This window comes from Curcuma longa, chromosome 1 (genome assembly GCF_044706935.1).
Source record: "Curcuma longa cultivar G26 ecotype Majalengka, Jawa Barat chromosome 1, ITB_CL_G26_1.1, whole genome shotgun sequence".
NCBI lineage: Eukaryota > Viridiplantae > Streptophyta > Magnoliopsida > Zingiberales > Zingiberaceae > Curcuma > Curcuma longa.
In genome coordinates this window covers 5,669,779-5,693,393 of record NC_133861.1, presented here as the reverse complement: position 1 = coordinate 5,693,393, position 23,615 = coordinate 5,669,779, and the positions used below count along the sequence as shown (strand labels likewise).

Sequence of the window (23,615 nt, the reverse complement as noted above, 5' to 3'; positions counted from 1 at the left end):
AAGAGGTTATGATGGGAATCTCCATGGAGGATGTTAAGCAATATGAAGAAATTGTAGATGGTAAACTTTAATTTGGTTTCTTTGGTTAGTTTTATTTATTCTCATAACCATTTGTGAGGCTGAAACTTAAACATTATTATCTTCTTTTCTGTTTTCATTCTTCAGGCACATTGAAAGAAAATGGCAAGCATTGTCTTGATGATTAAAAGTCTCATACTTTCCTACTTGTAAGTGGTGCCATTCAAATTAAATCTTGTGTCCTATTAATCTATTATATAACAAACTTTGATTTATCTACTTGTAGGCCAAAGAGTGCTGCATTTTGGATTTTTTGCCCCAACTTGGATAATTCCTAATTACCTAGACTTGGACTTTGGTGTTGAATTATGAATTATCCTTGTTTTTTTGTGTGGCCATAAGATGCTTCCTATTTTGGTATGAACATTGTTGATTAGTTATAAAACTGTGGATTGTATTTTAGACTCTTTTGTAGACGCTTATTATATCAATTATCATCCGTAAAATTCATTTTTTTACATTCGATAACCCGCCAATCCGCCCGCCAATCCGCCCGCCCGCCGGCACCCGCCACCCGCCACCCGCCACCCGCCACCCGCCACCCGCCACCCGCCGAATTTGATGCGAAAAAAAAATCGAGTTGGGTTTAAATTTTATTAACCCGCCAATGGTGGGTCGGGTGGGAAAATCGTACGAACCCGTCCGACCCGCCCGCTTGCTCAGCCCTAATCAGAGATAGTGCCTTTAATGGCGTATTATTAGCTCATTTGGTAGTTAATCATGTACGTTGCTTACTGAAGATCGCGCTCAACCCACTGCTATATAAACCCTCATAGGTATGAAGAAAAGGCTCTCTCAAATTCTTTAGATGCATGTACTGCTTCTTCTCCATTCTCCCTTATTGCTCTCTGCTGACTTGAGCGTCGGAGTGGCCCTGTCGGGAATCTCCGACGCCTTGCTAATCCGTTCATTCAATTCTCTTATTCCTCAGGTTCTTCTCGTCGGCGGGATCAACGAAGGTTAAGATGACATATTTTTGACTGGTGGCTTGACCGTCTCTAGCATTCGACCAGAACAGGTTGTACATGATCCAACCACTCTAACAGGGCTTAATTCGTGGCTGGCCGAGCTCACGACTAAGGCTGATCTCATGGCCAACCGAGCTCGCGGCTGGGGCTAAGCTTGCAGCCACGGTTGAGCTCGTGGTCGGGTGAGCTCGTAGTCGGGTGAGCTTGTGATTGAGCTTACGACCAGGGAGGTCGTGACCAGGCTGAGGCAGTGTTTGAGGTCACGACCATGCTGAGGTGGTGTTCGAGGTCACAACTAGGTTGAGGCGGCGGCGAGGTCGCACCCAACCGAGTGGTCGCGGTCGCGCTCGGCCTCGTGACCATAGTTGAGAAGGTGGCCGTTGCACCTCATCGCACCCCAGATCAGATCGGAGAGAGGAGGGGCAAGGAGAGGGGAGAGGAGAGGAACTTACCAATCACATATTGGAGAGAATTGGAGATCAGCCGGGATCGAGGTTGCATGCCAGAGAGAAGATCGGGATTTTAGGGATCAGAAAAGCCAATGATCGGGATTTTAGGGCTTTTTAACGATGAATTTAGAATTCGTGATGAAAAATGCAACGAATTTATAATTTGTGGTAAAATTTGTAATGAATTTTGAATTCGTTGTAAAATTTATGACGAATTTTGAATTCATTGAAAATTTTATGATGAAATTTTATATTTGTCATTAATTTGTAATGAATTTTGTGATAATAATTTTTTGAGCCACAAATTTTGTGATGAAAATTCTTTTGTTGTTAATTTTGGGATGATTTTTTTGGTTAATTTCATTATTGATTAGTGATGATTTTTTTTGTTGTTAATTTTATTATAGGTTTGTGATGAATTTTTTTCATCACTAAATACATATATTTTTTTAAGTGTTAGATACCTCAGCTTCTCTAGTTGATTGGCTAGCTTGATGCTGCTTTAGGATTAAAAATAATCTTTTAAATTTTGTTGATTCAATAGAATATTAAAAAAAGTCAATATTTGAAAAGAAACGATGCCATCGCGAATGTTATTGATAAAGAATTATTTAAAAACAACTAAATAAATATTCAAATAGATTCAAATCTTAACCCCTATAAAGAATAAAAATACTCATAAATCTTAACTAAGCAAAATTAATAAAAAATATTAAATTTGATCCATATCAGTTGCTTTTATATTCATATCTCTAATTCTAACAAATAAATACAATTTTTTTTCATTAATCTAATATTTATGCTCAAAAATGTCTCGGAAAAACTTGAAAACAATGAATTATCCAAATCTTTACTGCGTGTTTCAAGCATAAAAAGTAATATCGTATTAGATCGGTGATTAAAATTAATCGATATAAATTAGATATTTGTTGTAAAAAAAATGAATTTAGATTCACGAAATAGTTAATACGATTCCTAAAATTCTTTTTAATGCAGAGTTTTAATTTTTTCAACGAGAATTTATTTCGTGTTCGGGTCCCATTAACGATCGGAATCCGAAATATCAAACGGAACCGAATCCGATTCCCCGGTGACTCGGCGTCCGCTCCGAGTCGAACCGTGTCAAATCCTGTGCGAACTCGCGAGCTCGATGCCTTTAAAGTCGACCGATCCATCCGCTCGTGGTCGGTTCTTGCCCAGTGTCCGCCGCTAGGCGATTTCGTCCATCCTCACTAGCGGCGGTGCGATGGCGCAGAAGAAAGGGCAGCGCGGCGCCACCTCCGTCGCCGCCGATGACTCGGAGGTTGTGGCTCGCGTTCCCCTCCAGGCCGTCCTCCTCGCCGACAGCTTCAACCTCAAGTTCCGACCCATCACCCTCGAGCGCCCCAAGGTACTTCCGGTCCAGGATCTATCCAAGCCTCAATCTGCTTAGGGTTTCTCTTAGTTCTCACCTGATTCTTGAATTGGCCATTTAGGTGCTGTTGCCTCTGGCGAACGTTCCCATGATCGAATACACTCTTGCTTGGCTCGATTCGGTCGGGGTCGAGGAGGTTTTTGTCTTCTGCTGCTCCCACTCACAGCAGGTGAAGGACTACTTGAAAGAGTCTGAATGGATGAAGCCTTCGTCCAGGTTTTCCATCACCACGATCGAGTCGCATGACGCCATTAGTGCTGGAGATGCCCTCCGTGTGATTTATGAAAAATCTGTGGTATGCTATGACTAACGTTTCTGTTGTCTTTTGGTTGCGTTATTCATCCTAGATATTATTTTTTCTAGGAGTAACCCACTTTTTCCTTGATCTTTTATTGTTGGAGCCTTTCTTTCAACAAATAAAAAAAATGGAAATCTTAACCTAACAATACCTGAAGGCAGTTTAATTTGTTTTCAGAGAAGTTGTTGGCTGCAGCGGCATTCCAGAATACCAAAACATTTGTTATTTAACAATCACGAAGTTTGGAGATATTATGTATTCTTAAGTAGTTGGAATGAGAAAAACTTGCCAATTTGTTATTAAGGTTTGTAGAGTTGAATTATACAAAGTACTAGGAGGAGAATAAGAAGATTAAAGAATGGTGTTCAAGAAAAATATGAATGGACATGATGACTTTTGAATTATCTAATGGCATTTCTACCATAGATGAATTAGTGGTTGGCTATCTATTAACAGATTAATCATGCTTTTATCAAGCTTGTCACACTAGAAATGAGCATCATGTCTTCTTTAGACATACTGGCATTGCGGTTACCTCTCATGTCTCAATAACATACAAACCCTGAGTGATGCTCATTGGACAGATCTAAGACAGTTACCTTTCACAAAGAAAAAAAAATCCAGCTGTGCCAAAGTGTGTCCAGTGGTGGTTAGTTTTAACCTATAAGGATTACCGTAAAAGACAAAATCATGAGATTAGTTGCACTGAGAATTATGTAACTTAATTTCTTAGCCCTAGACTAATTGTTCTACCTACTTTCAGTTGTTCTTCATTTAATTTGTTTATCGAACTTCACATGCAATCCTGGAAAGGGTAATTAACTGTATTTAGTGGATAAAAGATGACTTTGGATGCTGTGTCATAGGAGTATTAATCTGATTCATATGTTGAATATCTAAATTTGTATGAGCAACAGATAGTAATTTTCCATATTGAAGTTGAAAATTTTGTATATATTCTAGAATAAGTTTATTCTTTTATCTTGATTATTTTATCTTTGCTTTTCCCTTTAGATACGTGGGGACTTTGTTCTCATTAGTGGGGATACAATTAGCAACATGAACTTAACTCAGGCTCTCCATGAACACAAGGAAAGAAGGAAAAAAGATCCACTTGCTGTTATGACAATGATCATTAAACACTCCAAACCATCAAACCTGACACATCAGACTCGGCTTGGCACTGATGAACTTCTAATGGCTATTGATCCTCAAACAAAAGAGCTTATGTTCTATGAGGACAAGGTTAATCCTTCTCAGCGGATTATTTCTATTGATAAAGCGTTGTTAGCTAACAATACTTGGGTTTATTTGCACAATGATAAGCAGGTATTGTTTTTCCCAACTTGCTTATTTTCTTGTTTATTTCTTTTTCACTTCTTATTCTGTTACATTTACTGGTAATTAGGAGCACATAGATGCGCTAGTCTTACCTGTCAAAACATCCACAATCCATTAGAGCGGTTCATCTTGTGCACCAATCAATCTGAAAAGCTTGGCAGTGAAAGATAATTGCATATGCATGTTTATGCTACTGTTGGACACCATCTTTAGCAACCTGATTAAAGTCGGGCATATCACCACTAAAAGTATAAATATTATGATTTTGACCACGAAAGTGGAGATTGATCCCAAGTGGCACATATAATGCTATACAGGCTGTAAGTCACATAGCATGACTTATTTTGGAAGTGTTTTAAAGGAATTTTTTTTTTCCAATTAACATGTCATTACCATTTGTTGATATGAAAAGGTTGACATAATAGATTAAAGCACAGAGGTTTGTTTACTATTGGCAGCAAAACATAAGATGAGAAACCAGAAGAACGCAAACTGCAAAAATCATATAGGTAATATATGCTGAAAGAAAAAAAAATGAGCCTGTTTAATAAAATTTTTTAGTCTCTTTTTCCTTCTGTGAAGGAAAATTTTTTTGGTAGTGAAAGATAATTGCATATGGATGTTTATGCTACTGTTGGACGCCATCTTTAGCAACCTGATTAAAGTTGGGCATATCACCACTAAGAGGATAAATATTATGATTTTGACCATGAAAGTGGAGATTGATCCCAAGTGGCACATATAATGCTAGAAAGGCTGTAAGTCACATAGCATGACTTATTGTGGAAGTGTTTTAAAGGTAATTTTTTTTTTCCAATTAACATGTCATTACCATTTGTTGATATGAAAAGGTTGACTCAATAGATTAAAACACAGAGGTTTCTTTACTATTGGCAGTAAAAGATAAGATGAGAAACCAGAAGAACGGAAACTGCAAAAATCATATAGGTAATAAATGCTGAAAGAAAAAAAATGAACCTGTATAATAAAAATTTTTAGTCTCTTTTGTCCTTCTGTGAAGGAAAATTTTTTGTTTGGTATCTTCCTTTGCTGAAAGAGTAAAATTACTCTTCCTGATCAATGTTTATCTTTTATAGATAAATATATTTGATCCAAATAAATCTCATTGTTCGTATGCATTGAAATAGTGTGTTAAACCTTGGTGCAATCCATGGGTCTTGTACAGTGTCTCAGTGAGTGTGCCTTGTTTCCCTGGAGGCACTAGGCACCACCTTGTTCGTGTTGGTTTACATTGAAATGATGATGGGCTTACAGTTATGAATGATTGCCATATTTTGGACCTGCAAAATGTCATCTCAGAGAGTGCACCATGGTCAACTGTAGTACCTAGGCACGATGTTTCTAGTGTTGCATATTCAAAATAGACAATGGATTTATAATGCTACTAGTGATATTTTTGACAGGGTATTGGCCATTTTTTTCTCAAGTGATTAAATTATCCTTTTGCAGGATTGCTACATAGATATCTGCTCTCCAGAAGTTCTCAGTCTTTTTATGGACAATTTTGATTATCAACATCTTCGTCGTCATTTTGTCAAGGGTTTACTTGTTGATGATGTGAGATTCATTTTTGATATTGTGTACTTTTCATACATCACATATAACATGATTAAATCATACTGTTTCATGCTGTTTTCCCAATTTTGAACTCCCTTGATAATGATCTATTATACATTCTACCTGCATTTTTCCACCTGTGGTCATATTTGTAATTTTAGGTTTTTACTTATGGTGCATTTGATTAGGTACTTTAGTCTTGGCCATTTATTTCTTTATTTGACTTCAATAAGAGTCTACATTGCTCAAGTACTTGATGTAGCTGCTTTAGAATTTTGAATTTCTTTTCTATTATGTTTGTCTTTTGTTATTGGGCATCGCGAATAACTACTTCAAGTAGCATTGTCTTCCTAATCATTGTTTTTTTTATGCTTACCATCAAACTAATTCCCCATTATAAACAAATGGACCAAGTTTTGCAAAGATCATGTGCTTTTTGCTACTGTACAATATTTGTAGTTTAAATCCATATCAACAAGCATGTGATTCTTTTCAAATCTGTTTACAATTTTCTAGCTCTATGTTTTCTGTTGTCTGCATGATGCTTTTATCTTTGTCAGTTGTCTGTTAAATTCTTTCATGTATATAGAACATAGATTAGCTGCTGGAGAAGTATCAGGACCTTTTGTTGGATAGAACATTCAAGTCAGAACCTTAATAGAAGCAAGATCATTATGCGGAGTGAAAAATATCATTTTGGATGCATGATAAACTCACATTTTCATTTATTGACACACTATAGTTAGTTAAAATTGATTATAATTTCCTAGCCGTTTAGTTTGATTATAAGAATTTCATTAGAGAAAACATGGGCCTTTTGTTGTCTTTTTGAAATTGAGGAACACTAGATTTTATCTGGGTAAAATTTTAGGAAATAAATGAAATCAAGAATGTAAAGTATGCATAACAATTTAATTTGAGATGAAAAAATAGAAGATAGCTTCGATATCAACAAAAATACCAAGCTCGAGGTTTTAGGCAAAGTTTAAAATATTATTACATGTCAAAGTATTGGTCCTTGCTGGTATGGTACAGTTTTATTACTATCTCGTGCAAACACTGGACATGTTTTAATATGCATTGAAGAGGGTTGAGATGGATTTGTTAGATCTGACTAGAGGGGAGAGGGGGTGAATAGACGGTGTGCAAATTCTTTTGAATCTTGTAAGACACAAAACTCAAATACAATGGTTAAATATAATTGTGCATGTGTGTGATCAAATAGGGTGTCAAATATAAAGTGAAAATGATACAAACATTAAGAAAGTGTAATGTGGTTGCTCAGACCTTGTGTCTATTTCGTGACATATAATTCATTAATGTGTGGAATAAATAAGGAAATAATAAAAACATTAAGAAAGTATAACGTGGTTGCTCAGACCTTGCATCTATTTGATGACTTATAATTCATTAATGTGTCACTCTCAAATCCACTAAACCATTCTTGTAAATGAGACAATGGAGTAGGTCTTTACACTAAATATGAGATATTGCTAGAGCAATGAGCCATGGAGCATTCACTGAAGTCTCCTCAAGTAGACTCACCTTAATTGCATTGATCCTTGATTAGAGCTCATCCTAGATCAGGTAAATCCTTAAAATAGATAACTTCTTCTACTCGAGCAAATTACAGGGATTTGCTCACTTCCTGCAACCTACCTAGGTCATCTCGGGCAAGCTCCAATTAATGCTAGAGAGCTTCTACTGAACAATTTAATACAATACAAACTAATAGTTCTTTTTTAGAAACAACTACACTTTCTCCAGGTGAAAAACACTGACTAAAAATGAGTAAATGCCTCTTCCTCACTCTATAGATGAATTTCCCTTACCCTATAGATGATAATCTAACTCTACTGAGAACAAAGTTACCTAAGAGAACTTCAAATCTAAGGATATACCTTTGCCTTTGCTTTCAAAGCTCCTTGGTCTTTCTTTTAGTAGTTGAGTAAGATTTAGGAGGATTACAAATATTTTATGTGTGTAATAGGTGCCAAATGAACCTGTAAATAAGCATTTAAAGGAAGCCCTAACAACTCATTCTAAGTGCTCGTGTTGACTCACTTGTGCTGATCAAATATGATTGTTGGAGATCTTTAACATTAAAAAATCTAGGTTGTATTAGTTGACACTAATCAATTTTGAAGACATAAAATACCCTAACGCAATGTGTATTGACTAAAAGCTAGTTTGATTTATATATATAGTTTGGCCTTGATTAAGGTTTGGCTTGATTTAAGGTTCGTCTTGATTTAAGGTTCATCTTGAATTATTTGACCAGCTAACCTCTATGGTCAACTCTAAACCAATCTATCAAACACCTTCTAGGACTATGATGAAGCTCCCTAGATAATAAACTCTATCTAGAAGCTAAATCCTATCAATACAATCAATCTTCTGAAATAAATCCTAACTTACATTATTACAACAATTCAAGCACAAGGGTAATTGGGTCCTTTAAACTAGATAATCGTCCACGAGTTCAACTCTTCAAAATTTTCACTTAATTTGTTTGCTTTTAGAACAAGACTAACAATCACATATCAATTCAAATAGAATTCTGGAGAAAGAAAAAATTGCAAATATTAATTGTGCATCTTGACACAAAGCATGCCAAAACGTTCTATGATATCAATGTTACCAACACGGGTAGTATGAGAGAGGTCACTTATGTTGACCGGTATCATTTTAATAATTACATGTTCACCTTGTTGCTCAGCATGACATGAGATTTCAAACTATGGATTTAGGATTATGCCATCCACATTGTCTTACAAAAGATTATAGATGGTTCTTTTCATTTGAGAGATGAGACCAAAATTCCTATTGTCATATGGAGTGCAACCTTTATTAGGCTCTTTCCCTTGGAACCTACTTACCACGTGAAATGATGTAAAATATTTGAAAAGAATAACAAAATATTGTCAAAATAAATAGTTATTTCTAGACACTGAATTTTCTCTAGTGGTCGCCTCATCGTTGACATTGAGAATGAGTTTCTAATATGCAAGTTTGATCATTATCTATTTTGGATGAAAGAATGAGTATTCTACTAAGTATCTTCTCCAATTAGAAGAATCCCATAGCATTTAGGAATTCCAGATTTTTTTTTTTTCTAGTTGCATGTGAATTTGTTATCTTGTGAAAATTTGTGTTAGCATCTTCACCTTTTTTCTTTAGATGAAAGATCGCCTCATTGATTCTTTAACTTCCTCTGATGTTTGATACAAGTTGCATAAATTATGTGCTTTGTTCATTGAATTAGGTTTACTTGCTTTCCTCATACAGTCACACCTTGCACTCCCAGTCTTTATGTATATTGTAAATATAAGCTTGTAAATATATTTCATATTTCACATCTGTAATTCAGTTGTCCCTGAAAGCATTCACAATATGATAATCATATAAACTTTACCTTACTGGTATTACCTGATGATATATTGCAGATCATGGGTTACAAGATTTTTACCCATGAAATTCATTCAAGTTATGCAGCAAGAATAGATAATTTCAGGAGTTATGGTACAATTAGTAAGGACATACTGCAAAGGTGGGCATATCCTTTGGTGCCAGATTTTGAATACTTTGGGATTTCATCAAAGGTGAAGCTAGACAGACAGGGAGTATACAAAGCACCTGGTAAATGCCTAACATTGATTAAAAGTTACTTATTCCTGATCCTTTCTTTTTCTTGGATGGTAATCACGTCTACAATTTTTTTGCTTCAATGGAAAGTATTTGATGTGGTGTAGTAGTCTCTAGATTATTGATTGAATAATTTTTGTCCAAGTAGTAACTTAGAACATGGCCTCACACTTATTTTTAATAGGACATTCTAAACCCTCTAAGTGAACCAAAGGTGGTGGACAACCATTGCTAATACTATGGATGAGCATCTTCCCCCCAGGGGCGTGGCGCACCGGTAACTACTCTCCCTCTCCATACGCCACTTCCGCGGTTCGATTCCTCTGGGGCGCATCCCGTTGGGTAATTTGCCTGGGGCGTGGCAGTCGGCTGTGCTGGTCGGGTACGCGGATTCCAATTTGGTAATGGGTTGGAGGGCAAGTGCCGGTGAATCCTCCTGATTTACCCTCGCTGGCCGGTGGGGACTCTCGTTGAAGGCCGTGGGGCAGGGCCGGTCAGCCAAGGGGACTAGTTGGTGCCAAATGCTCAGATACCCCTTGTAAATCAAAAAAAAAAAAAATGGATGAGCATCTTCACTTACATGCTATCTCATTGCTATGCCTGCGCCTTGGGTTGGACACTTGTTCTCAAGTCTATTGTTTGTAGCCATTAATATTTTAATGACGGTTTACGAGTCTAGCTTTGTGATTGCTTGGATTGGTCTAAACATCATTGATTTGGTGGGAAATTTGTTGGAAATAGAACCTTAGTTGGACCATGGTTTAAATCTCGAGCTGTATTATAGGGATTGAAATTTCGTACCGAGTCGGTCGAAACGGGCAAAATATTTCGTTCTGCCCGTCGGCTGGCACGACCTGGCACCAGGCCCAGCCGCAGGAGGCATCACACGAAGGGGTCGTGCGACCTCAGCGACCATGCTGGAGTGGTTGCGCGACCTCAGCAATCGCGCAATCTTGGTGGCCTCATCACGACCCCCGAGCCACGTCCGAGGGATCACACGACCTCACATCTGTGCCGAGGTCGTGCGCGTGTCGGGAAAAAATTAGGTTTTTTAAAATTAAAACTGAACTTTGATTAACTCAATTAACTGAATAATTCAAAGAGGTTTAATTAAACCCTAATAAAATTATCTAATTAATTATATATTTTATTTAAAGCTTAATAATTTTTTATTTATTTATCTCTGTTATTATTATTTAATGAGTGCAATCAACCCCTAACCTAAATAATTAATCAAACATATTTTCTAAAATTCTAATCAAACTATCCCATTAAAATATATAAAAATTTATTTAAAATTCTAATAAAATTTTATATATTTCTAAAACTCTCCACAAGAGCCGCGGTGTTGCGACGACCTCCATGGGTTATTGTAGCTGTGATTTTTTATTTAGTTAATTTTTTATTTTTTAAATATGTGTTTTTTAAAAATAAACTATTATTAATAGTTATAAAATATTAAAAATTATTTCAAAATTTTAAAATAATTTTAAAAATTAATAAATATTTTGTAAAATAATTTTAAAATTAAATATAAATTTAAAATAATCTAAAAATTTAAAGAAAATATAATTTTTAAACATTTCAAATAATTTTTTTAAATTAAAAATTTACAAATACATTCAAAAAAATAATTTAAGATTTACAAATAATTATAATTATTTTTAACCTTTCAAATAACTTTATAATTTTAAATTTAATTTTGAATTTTAAAAATTACTTTTTTAAAAAATAATTTTTATAACAATTTAATAAGCATTACCTTATGAGAAAATATTGAAATATAAATTCAACATCTCAACATATAAAGCATATTTAATAATCAAATATTAATAAAATTAATATACATTTATATTTAAAATTTAAAAACTATCGAAACTATATCGGCACGGCACGATATGATATCGAAACCATATTGTTCCTGTCTTGGACTAAGACCTCGACACAAGTCGAGATTTTAAACCTTGCCGTATTAGATTTTGGATTTATGATCAGAACGATATGATTTCGGTACTGTATCATGTTGTGCCGATATAATTTTGGTATTTTTAAAAATATATTAGTTAATTTTTTTTAATTTAAATATTTAAAAAATAAAAATGCAAAAAATAAAATAATTTTAAAAAAGAGAGAAAAAAATAAAATCATTGCGCCTCTATATAGTAAATAAATAAATAATTTATTATATATTTTTAAAATTAAAATAAATAAATAAAATATATATTAAATTAATGGGATAATTTTATTTGGTTTTGATAAAATCTATTTATAGCTGGGAGTTGATTGAAATTATTAACCTAAGTTCCAGTTTAATTATTTTTTTCTTTTCTGGGCATCATGCGAGCATCCCAGCTGTGACTTGCAAAGGTCGCAGTGACCTCCGTGCCCCCCGTGGAGGGAAGCTGCGGGGGCACGACACATTCTGCATCCCCCGCGCTCCTGATAGAGGGCAGCCACAGGATTGTGGCACCCTCCACGGGGGTGCGGAGGGCCGCTGCGAGGTCATGACACCCTTCGCAACCTCGTAAAGCTGTAGCGGCTTCACGCCAGACTCATGATTGCAGTGCCTGTATCACGGACTGGAACGGTAAATACCACCTATTTTGGGTGGCATGACTTGGTATTTCAATCCATGAGTTGGACAAAGTTGTTTTTCTTAATTTGTTTGAATCCTACTCATCCCTAGTTTCCTTGTCAATTTTTTGGCTAGTTACGTATCCTTTTGTTTTGTTTGACGGTTATAGATTTTAGATGTGTTTTATACATGCTATTGGTCCTAATTCATTTCAATTCAGTTTCAACAAATGTCAATCATTATTAAATCAGTTTACCTCTGGGCGATTTTTTTGGCAAGATTCAAGTTATTTAAAAAAGGGCAGTCTGGTGCACGAAGCTCCCACAAATGTGGGATTCCAGAGAAAGATCAAATCGCATTAGGTCTATTGTATGCAACCTTACCCTATATTGCAAAGATTGTTTTTCCTACTCGAACTTATGACCATAAGGTCACACAACAACAACTTTACCGTTGCGCTAAGGCTACCTTTCATTCAAGTTATTCAAGTAGGATAAAAAAATGGAATCAGGAATGTTGACCAATTATCACAAATTCTATGATCAATCAGAAAATTGCTTCTTGTATTACTTCAATAATCATTGCCTTTTTCTGGTTGGTTCCTGAATGTGTTTAGTTTTCATGGGAGTTAAATTTATTTCCTTTTTGTTTATTTACTGTTATTTTTTCCCCTTCAGATGTTGTTCAGTCACGATCTGCACGAATAGGTGCCATTACCCTGATTGGAAGTGGCACTACAATTGGAAACCATACTGTTATATCCAACTCAGTAGTTGGTCGAGATTGTATTATTGGGAACAATGTATGCATCGATGGTTGTTACATTTGGGATAATGTCATTATAGAGGATGATTGCAGATTAAATCATGCTATAGTTTGTGATGGTGTTCATCTAAGTGCAGGGGTAGTCTTGGAACCTGGAGTCATATTGTCATTCAAGGTAATGGTGCTTATACTTGGTTCTCCTTTGGTATCTATTTTCTTGTAGTTGATAATTAATTATTGGTACTTTTTCTTGTTAACCATAACCTGGATCATAGTATCAATATGTCCTATTGTTCGTTACAAGTGTTAGCAATTAATGAGTTTAGACCTACATTACTAGTTACCACGTGGTGTTATATATACATGCCTTGGTATATATTTTAAATCTACAATTTTGAAGTTTGTACAAGCGAAATATTGTATTGTATTGACTAAAGGTATGTATTACATGTGATAATGTGAAACTAAACTCACTGTCCTATAATCATGGTTTAAAATGTTATGCCTTGTTTGATAGTACACCCTTATGGTAAATTATGAAACTTGATACTAGGTGGCACGGGCAACGTCTCCTATGTCATTTGTGTCAAGGAATATTGTATCTTGTCAGCGTTTGACACTTACACATTGGTGTGACAAGATGAATTCAACTAATGATATCTAAAACATTGTTTGTTAGCCAAGATGTTATATATATATATATAACTTGTTTCTTCAAAATTTTAATTTAATTCATTATCTAATTATTATAGTATTACTTTTAGAAGTAAACAAGGAGAAGTTGATTGAAGGTGCAAAACTCATTTGATTTAAATGACTATTCAATTGTTGTACTTTTATAAGTAAAAAAACTCTAGGTGGAAGGGATTATAAACTCATTTGAGCACTTTGCCGTATGTTAAAACATGTTGAATATTAGCATGGTATGGTACAATAAAGTTTTAATTTAATTGACTATCTAATTTCTATGCTTTTATTTCCAGAAGTCCATTTGCCTCAAGACATGTCGAAGCACGTCAATTATCAACACTATAATACCAAAATTGTACCAGTTCAGTTGAGGACCAAATTTAAGTGTGGAATATTTTAAACCATGCCAATAACAATATTAACTCTAATACTCTTAACACAGCTAAAAAGCTTAATGTCTATTTGGTATTAGAGTTGAAGTAACCCTCCCTCTGTAACCCTCCTCACTGTAATGACACATGCACCCATTTTGGCCTCTGCTCTCCCTACCCTCCTCTATATGCTCTGACTCCCTACTCTGCGGAGATGCCAATCTCATGTTATTCATCAGCAGTAATGTTTTATAGAATGTATGATCTTCATTAGATGATTTGATGGGCCATATTAGTAGTTTGACAAACATACATACAGGTATGGACAAATGAATTTGTTTAACAATAAAATGTGATGTGCAGCAGCAAAATTCCATTTAAACTGATAATCTTTTCATAGTTGAAAATGTACCTGGTTTTTTCAGATATGTATTTTTGTTTTTCCATTCCTATGGTGTTGATGAAATGTCTAAGCGCATATTTTTCACACCTAAGTATCTAACAACTACTACTGTGAATTGTTATATGAAACTCACTATTCATTTATACTGAAAGCTTGGTGCTTCGAGTTTCCAATAGCTGTGGTCTACAAAGTCTCTAGTTCTAAATAAATTGATGATTTTCACTGCATTTTTCAGTTCTCTTTTTCAGTTGATTAATTTGGTTTGCCATTGTCAGGTTGAAGTTGGGCGACTGATTACAATTCCTGCTTATTCTAAAGTTTCTTTACGCCCTCAGCCTTCCATCCAAGATAGTGATGAGGAACTTGAATATGCTGATGCAAGCAGTGCAGTCATAGAAAGCCCTTGTAAATTCTATACTCATGATTTGTTTCCTATTTATTTGCTGTTATAATTGCACAATCTATCAGTTGAAACCAGTATTGAGCTACATGTAACCCTATAATCAAACGATTTACTCATATACATGGCCCAACATTTAATTTCGACCACTAAAAGGCTTAGCCAATTTAATGTTTTTTTTTTATGGTTATAGTAGGGGTGGGGGTGGGGGTGGGGGTGGGGGTGGGGTGACATATGATGTCGATAAGTCATTACGTTTATTACTAGTTGAGAATGATGCTAGACTGCTCGTAAGAGTATTGTGTGCTGTCTAGTTCTCATGCAGAATTCACATTCCAATTTCCGTTCAAGTTTCTCAGACATTGTAGCCTGTTTTTGTGCTATTAGTTTTTGTTAATTTTGACATGAGGTCATTAGTCTCAAATAAAATTATTATAGGTTTTACTTTCTGCGTGTTGTTGTTTTGGTTTCTTTAATTTGATGGGACTCTGATAGAATTTCTACATTGGCATTTTCAGCGATTACTAGTATGGTCAGTAATAGGAATGCTGAATCAACCCCCAATTATTCAGCACATGAGGTGAGTTGTAGGTATTCATTATTCTTTCTCCTTCTAGTTTATCTTTGAATTCATTTAAATCATATGTTGTTCACACCAGTGATCCTAATGATGAACATCCTAGTTAAGCTTAAAATCTGTTTATTTTAAAGGGATGACAAATAATTTGCAGGAAAAAAAAGCATTGCTTTCAATTATTTTTCGAGTTGAACTGGGCTTACAAGCAATTTGCTAGGGGTAAAAGATTTGTTGTTGGAAGCAAAATCGAAAGACTGAATTGTGCAAAGTTATGCAAGTTAGGCTATAGTTGATGCACATCAAATCAAAATGTGCACATATAAAAGACTATGAGAGGACATAATCAAGAGAGGGAAGGCTTATAGAAAATAATTGATCCAAAATGTTGGTTGTTGAATGCTGATGATTGTAGTGACTTTGTGTATTGTATTCCACCTTTCTCTTATGTTCTACAGATGCTAAATATCTTCCCTGTGTCATTTTAAAAGTTTTTGCTATTTGTCTGAATGATATTTTCATCTTGTTGCTTAGGTTGATATTTCTGGTGTTGGTTACATATGGTCTACATATGAAGGGGAGCATGAGGAAGAATGGAGACACTCTATTGCTCCAATTCCTGAAGCTAAGTTGGCAGAGCTATCTCATGCATATCATGAGGAACCTGATTTGCCTTATCTAGATATGAATGATTTTCTAGTTTCTGGTGAGCTGAAACCTGATTCAGAAAGTACTGGTTTTGATGATGGTGATGGGGGAGAGTATGGAGATTCAGCCGATTTTGATAAGGAGGTAATTAATAGGAGTATCTATGAGTTACGACTTATATGGTCATTTAGTTCATGATATTTGTGTTATATTTGCCAACTTCCAGGTGGAAGCAACTTTCCATCGGGCGCTTACAGGAGTGAACCAAGAAACAGTGATTTTAGAAATAAATTCACTGAGGTAATATAGTTGTAGTCAAGAATTACACACTTGTTTGTACTGCTGTTGTTAATAGGTAGACTTGATTCAACTAGTCATAGCTTTAACAACAATCTCGTACTAATCAAGTGAACTTTGCCTTGATGTTACTTATGTCATATATAGCAGATTGTTGTGCTTTCATTAGCAAACTTTTATTATATATTGCTTTTATAATTAGTCAAGAAATCATGAAAATGTCAAAATTGTCAATACCATTTATGAGCTTATTTCCTTTGTCAATACCATGAACAAGATTGATCAAATGATTTCTCTGATTTGAGTTTTGACTTAAATTATCTTTTGGAGCAAGCCTTGTAATTTTATTTTGTACATCATTTCTGGTTTGTGTTTCATTACTTCTACCTGAATATAGTCCTCTGTCTATTATACCTTTTTGTCTATTTCACTGAGCCATATGTATTTATACCTTTTTGTAATATTAGGTTGTCATGCAATAAGTCACATGCTGATTGTGCTGGGGCGTTATTCTTTTCTGTGATGGAGTTGGGTTTAGAAGCTCCTCATTCCTCTAACAGTGAGTGTCAGCATAAAATTTTATCATTCTATGCTAGTCTCGGTTACTAAAATCCAGATATAGATTACACTGGCTTCTTTATTTCTTTCAAAGGTTGGTTGCTAGTGATTAAACTTGATATGTATGGAAATGACAATGACAACCATGGGGTTGACTGTTATAGGTTGAAATATTTAAATAAGTGGGATCAATTTGCTTTTCCATACCATTGAGCACTCAGATGACTTTTTGATAGTGTGCTATATGCTGCTTCTTTGAACACTTGTATCCTGCATTAATAAGCCAAAAAATGGAATTTTTATTAATTGATCAACTATTTTACGAATTTGTTACTAAACTTTCTTATAGATGGACAGATATCCTCATCTATCCTACATTCACACTTATATTCTTCTGATATCTCTCCTAGAATCAAATGTGTGTGAAGTTTCGTTATTCCTCCTAGTGCAGGGGAACCTATCATGCAAAGAGAAGTGCTACGGCCAAGAACCAAACAAGGCCAATTGAAATAGAACTAAAAACATAATTATTGCCTAACAGTATTTTATAAAAATTCCTTTTAAATCTAGATGGGCACAAAAGTTTTCTCTATTTTAATTAACTTAATATTCTTATCACTTTATTGTGGTTGTTCAATAGTAAATCAAGAAATTAAAATTTTTATAGATGAATGATTCTAAATCACCAAATTTTTATTGTACTTCATTGTGTTCTATTTACTAGTTGTACCTGATATTTAAACTTTGCATACATATTCTTTATTGTATTCTGAGCCATCACTTGAGTATTTTCATGATAAACTTGAAAGTCTCACTGAACACTCTACTTTTTTCCTACCTGAAAATCATGAGTACTACATCTTCTTATTCATCAACAACTGGAATAGTTTCATTGAACGGTGTCACAAAAATTGTAATGTTTGAACCATGAGCATGGCCTTTGTTTTACTTACTATTCACTGTCTCATGAACAAACACAAGGTAGTTTTTGGTGTGATTTTTTTTTTTTTCAGTTTTAGACATTTCTCAAAGATTGCATGAGAATGTTATAGGACTATTTGTAAGAACTCTATTGAACTTAACTCACTTTGGTTCTCAAGGTTGTTTGCCTTGATGACTGATGGGATGCTTGAAGATGAAAATAAACTTGTGATTCTGTATTCTGAAGCTTCCAAATTGTAGGGAATGAGAATAACATGATTAATACAATGAATTTTTGGGTAAGGTTAGTCTTTTGAATGATAGGATCCTTTCATTAAATCCTAGAAAACACATGAAGCTGGTAGCTGGAAATGAAAGCATAAAATTTTAACTCGTACTGAGAATTGGCTGCCAGCTCATATTGGAGTTTTGATTGAGGACTTGTTGGGCGAATGTGGAAGTGAAGTATATTAACATGCTTCTTTCCTATTAGGAACTTATGCATCTCAATATGTTATGGATTTCTGAGTGATCATCTCTTCTTTTTTGGGTTTTCTTAATGTCAAATAAAATATCATGGTTAGTATGGGTTTATCATATTTTTGCACGGTTAAAATTTTCATGTATTTGGGTTCATATGCTTGCAAATTTTAGAAATATACTATTTTTATTTATGCGTCACATAACGATTCTTCCAGCTTTGTAGACTTTAGATTTTGATTGATTGTCTGTCTACTATATTGATCCTTAGGTGAGCTGTACCAAAACATTGCCAAAGAGATCAACAAGTGGAAGGATCTTTTGAAGCATTATCTAAAAAGTGTAGATGAAGAGGCAAGTATTTATGTTGTCTCCTTTATGTTTTATGAGCCATATATTTATCAATTGGAGATGTGTATGTTATATTCAATGTCTTATAGCGGCCACAACAATTGCAATTTTCAATCAAATGTAAAACTGGGCTTTCTAGTGGCTGTTTTGGGAATATGCTCTTTTAGCGAACTCCAAATTATCCTTTTTCCAAATATTTATATTGCTGTACCTATTTATCAACATACATGCTATCCACTTATTTCATTTGCTCCATGAAAAATTGTGGCAGTTGCTCTATTTGCTCCTATCGCTTTAACCTATTAAAAGTGGTTGTTTTGGAAATCTGCTTCTTTAGCAAATGCCATATGTATACATATTCCAATATTTATATTTCTGTACCATATAGTATCACATACATGCTATCTGCTTGCTTATACATTTATTTGAATGAAAAATTGTGGTAGTTACTCTATCTGCTCCGGCTGCTTTAACCTATCAAAGTGGTTGTTTTCTGAAACATTTATCTGCTAGAAATTGTGGTAGTTACTCCACACAAGAATCATAGATAGGCTATTCATTTCTCCAGTTAAATTTAAATGATGTAAGATATCTTCGCAGAGTATCCTTGAAGAATACACAATTTAAGCAGCATTTCAAAGCCTTCATAGAGCACAGAGTGGATCTTGTCATTTGATGGCTGGTTGAACTTTGATTGGCTCACTAATGCTAAAATATATTTAATGCTTGCATTTCTCATTCAAGATGACCATCCTTGTCTTGGTTTATCAATGTGCTTCAACAGCATTCTTGAAGTTCTCATCCATCTGCTTGATCGTTGATTTTCTTTATTATATGTGGTTGTCCAAAATATCTACCAACTTAAAGTTTGTCAGTGGAAGATACTGTTTTACCCTAAAATGATCAATTCCTAAGATGATTAAGATAGTGTCAATTGCTTGCAGGTAGTAGTAGACCTCCTTTGGCCACTTCAAGAGACATGATATGTAGAAGAAGAATTGTTGGGCTTCTTAGGTGGTGTTGATAAGGTAGAAAAAAAGATAATTAGAGGAATAATAAAAAGATAATTTATATAATAAAAACAATTAATTAGATTTATTTCCAAAATTCAGTGGCATCCTATGAGAGCCTATATTCTTGGTAGAAGGGATAACTTCTTGTGTTTTCAAGCAAAAGTTTTATTCTACATAGTATGCTGCTGATAACGAGTCATTATGATTGGAAAGGGCATATTGTTAACAATTTCATACCTACATAGTATGCTGCTGCAAACAAGTAAGCATGGAATAGGTGGTAGACAATCAACCCATTGCATAGTGTGCATTTGCTGGATAGGAGTAGACATGTGATCAATATTAAAAATTATTTAAAAATATTATCTTGATATATTAATCCTTTAAATGATAAATATATATACAATAAAACATATTGATCAACACATTCAATTCATATTTCTTTATACTATATGTCAATTGTACAATGCAAACCATTTGAAATACAACAATAAATATCAATCAACAGTGTTGGCATATATATAAAACATGCAAATATTTAAAATGTCTCACTTGCAAAACATTCTATGGGTCTCCTTCCAAACTTTTAGGTGGCCACTTTGTAAAAGTATGATTGGAAGTCATCTAATTGTTGGTTGTTGCATATCAGTGCATCTTTTATATCACTCCTATATTTAGTTGATTATTTGATGATTGGATCAGAACAGTACATTTCCATGATCAATTATCCTATATTGAAGAGGAAATTTATCTACTAAATCTATATGGCAAGTCTGACAATGCAGCATCCTGAAGAGCCAATGGAAGTCATCTTGGTTCATTGTGTCGGCTAATATTCTTATTTTTTAACATCCCTTTAAAATGTGTGATTCACTTTTTTTCTAATATCCTTTTAGTTTCTTTCTTGTTCACTATGAAGCCATTAGGACATTGAAAATCATGTGGTCCTTAAGTTTCTTTAATAATATGTTGATATTTCAATCTAATTTTGGTACAGATTGAAGTAATACTGAAGTTCGAAGAGATTTGCTTGGAGACTGCTACAGGGTTAGCTCCTTTGTTTTCTATAGTAAGTGACGGCTTTGGCTGGAGGATACTACTGTTCTTCATCAATTGCATTGCGAAAAGTAGACTTTTTCTGTTTGGTTGACTATTCATAAAATTCCAAAGCTGGGATATTCTCCTTGGAATTTTTCAACTACATTAGGTAACTTGTTTACTGGGAAAGTCTTGATAGGGTAATAACATCTTGCACTTGTCATCTGCTCATCGGAGCTAGAACCATAATTTTATGTCGGATCAAAACAAATGTTACTGGTAAGTGGTAGAGTCTGTAACCTTAATTTTAGGCTGTTTGAGGTTGTTAGCCATTAATAGGCGTATCCCCCATTGTATTTATTTTTCTTGCCCAAGTGATAGATTCCCTTTGTTTATCTTGATCAAGTTCTCAAGTAGAGCTATGTTGCATTGAACCCCACTATTTTTTTTCTTTTTTACCTCAGTTGCTTGAAGTTGTTTTTTAGTCATTTCCTTTTGTAGATCTTGAGCTACCTGTATGAGAAGGACCTTCTATCAGAGGATGCAATTTTGTCATGGGCATCAGAGAAAGAAGGAGCAGACGAATCGGACAAGATATTTGTTAAACAATCTGAATCATTTATCACGGTACAGTTTTGAGGACAGCATTTTCTTTTAATGAAGATAATCAAGGTTTATTGTTAGTTGGTTCCTTTTAACGAAGACAATCAACTTTAATTGCCCACAAAAAGAAAAGTAAGATAGTAAGCACTTTATAGTTAGTTAGAACTTAACCTTACTGTCAGATAAAATTATTGGTTTCACAAGGCTGAAAATTTGATCTTTATCAAAGGATGATGCATATTAACATTTGCAAGGGCACAACATTTTCCTTTGTTTACACAATTCTAAATGTGAAAATCTACCCATTGTTCAGATTCTGCATATGAAGTTAATTGGACCAGAAACTTTGTTGTTCTTGCATATTCTAACTGGGCTCTTCATTCCTCAAAATCTTCCACTATAATGTTGGCAACTTTTTGCAGTGGCTAAAGGAAGCTTCAGAGGAAGAAGATGAGGACAACGGCGATGAGTGAGAGATCAACATTCTCATATGGAAGAATCATTAAAATGTGCTTTGGTCTTATTCCGACCTTCATCCACGAAGGCAATATATTTTACAAGGAATCCTTGCAGCCCCCTCAGTTTTGAAATCGAGGGTGGGGGTAGGAAAGTGAGTTGTACATCTGACTGACTTTGTTTTTTGGTGTTCAATTTTTTCGATACTGATGTCATTTGGGGAAGCGAATAAGAGTTCAGGAATTTGTGCTCATTAACGTAGTATGGTCATGTATGCTAGTAAACTGTGTTCATTTGGTTGGCTGAGTTGTAGCTGGTTCATATAAGTAATATATTGTTAGCTGAGTGACAGTCGAGGATTATTCATATGTTGTGTGATTCAATGTTGTTTAATGACAGTTTCCTCCCCATTTTTGTTGGCTTGTAAATATTATTTTTCTCATCAAATAGTAGTTCAATATATGTAGGTCTAATTTTTGAACGAGAGTTGTGCACTTAAGTCCCTATATAACAAGGTTTATAAATAATGATACCTTGATCCAAACAATGATATTTTGCAAGATCTTCCCAAACTTGACCCTAATTGTAATTGTTTGCTTTAATAATACTTTACCTCTGCCTAAAGTATTAAGATGTTGAAGCCTTCTTCTACCTTAGTTCAAGATCTTGGATTGCTTTTGACACTTGACTAGCTTGAACATTAGAAAATTTTTGAGTCCCCAAAATTTCTCCAAGAACTTATATGTTGTTGGCCCCAACGTCTTCCTAAAAAATTTATATTTTAGATCTTCAGTTGATTGACTTCAGTCTTTTGCCAATTAATTGTACACAACTGAAATGTTGAAATTCTAATAATACCATAGTACACTGTTTAGTTGAACGAAATAGAGTTTTTTAGCTAACTGATATAATTACACGCTATATAATTTACATGTCCCAAAATAAACTTGCTATTATATCAGTGTAGTCACATAATATATGGTTTAGACGTCTTTGAGCCTTCATCCATTCCTTGATTTAGGCTGATATGCCCACCCCTCTGTTTGAACTCTACAACACAATCTAACTCACCTGATGAGACCGGACCAACTTGCTACAATAAGATCCATCCAGTGCATCCAACACATTCGGCCCCTTTCTGCCTTATTTCGATTAGACATGCATAGAGGGTGGAGTGCAAAGAAGAATTTATTAAAAAGAGTGAATGAAGCTATCAAAACATGGATCATTTTATCAAAACGAATCTCTATATTTTATATTTACCACCAAATCCTAAAAATTCAAAAATATTTTTTGAGAAACAAATAGAGCCTAAGTTTCTATAAAGGTAGTTCAGTACACAAAGCTCCCATTAATACGGGATTCCAAAGAATGATCTATTGTACGTAATGTTACCTAACTTTATAAAAATTATTTGTAAGACTCGAACCCAAACCTCTAAGTCACACAACATCAATTTTACCGTGTTCTCTCCTTCAAATCTTGAACTTTTAGTGATTTTAGTAAATCTATTAAGAACTTTTATTTTTAACAAATATATCATATGGATCCATTATCAAAAATGAAGTATAACAAAACAAATTACAAGGGTGAGAACAACACCAAATGCTACATTCACCTTAGAATAATGGAAACTGAGTTAAACTATCTAAATATTTTTGAAGACTATTATCCTTCGTACACATATCCCTCCATTGATAA

General features: G+C 34.5%; 1 protein-coding gene across 1 annotated transcript; it reads left to right on the top strand.

Annotated features, from left to right (window-relative positions):
- The first annotated feature begins 2,713 nt into the window (after positions 1–2,713).
- Positions 2,714–22,324, top strand: LOC141845507 (translation initiation factor eIF2B subunit epsilon-like). Its single transcript, XM_074733567.1, has 15 exons — positions 2,714–2,885; positions 2,971–3,204; positions 4,222–4,536; positions 6,019–6,126; positions 9,573–9,765; positions 13,024–13,286; positions 14,851–14,980; positions 15,494–15,555; positions 16,084–16,341; positions 16,424–16,497; positions 16,962–17,053; positions 18,725–18,807; positions 20,815–20,886; positions 21,357–21,482; positions 21,881–22,324. Exons 1-15 carry the CDS (start codon positions 2,742–2,744, stop codon positions 21,929–21,931), a joined length of 2,205 nt encoding a protein of 734 aa, XP_074589668.1. The 5' UTR covers positions 2,714–2,741; the 3' UTR covers positions 21,932–22,324.
- Positions 22,325–23,615: the final 1,291 nt, after the last annotated feature.

Excerpts from the sequence above, each read along its gene's own strand:
- LOC141845507 (XM_074733567.1), top strand. The coding sequence starts at position 2,742 with ATGGCGCAGAAGAAAGGGCAGCGCGGCGCCACCTCCGTCGCCGCCGAT. Across the intron at positions 3,205-4,221 it reads TGATTTATGAAAAATCTGTG|ATACGTGGGGACTTTGTTCT; the intron begins GTATGCTATGAC and ends TTTTCCCTTTAG. Across the intron at positions 20,887-21,356 it reads TAGCTCCTTTGTTTTCTATA|ATCTTGAGCTACCTGTATGA; the intron begins GTAAGTGACGGC and ends TTCCTTTTGTAG.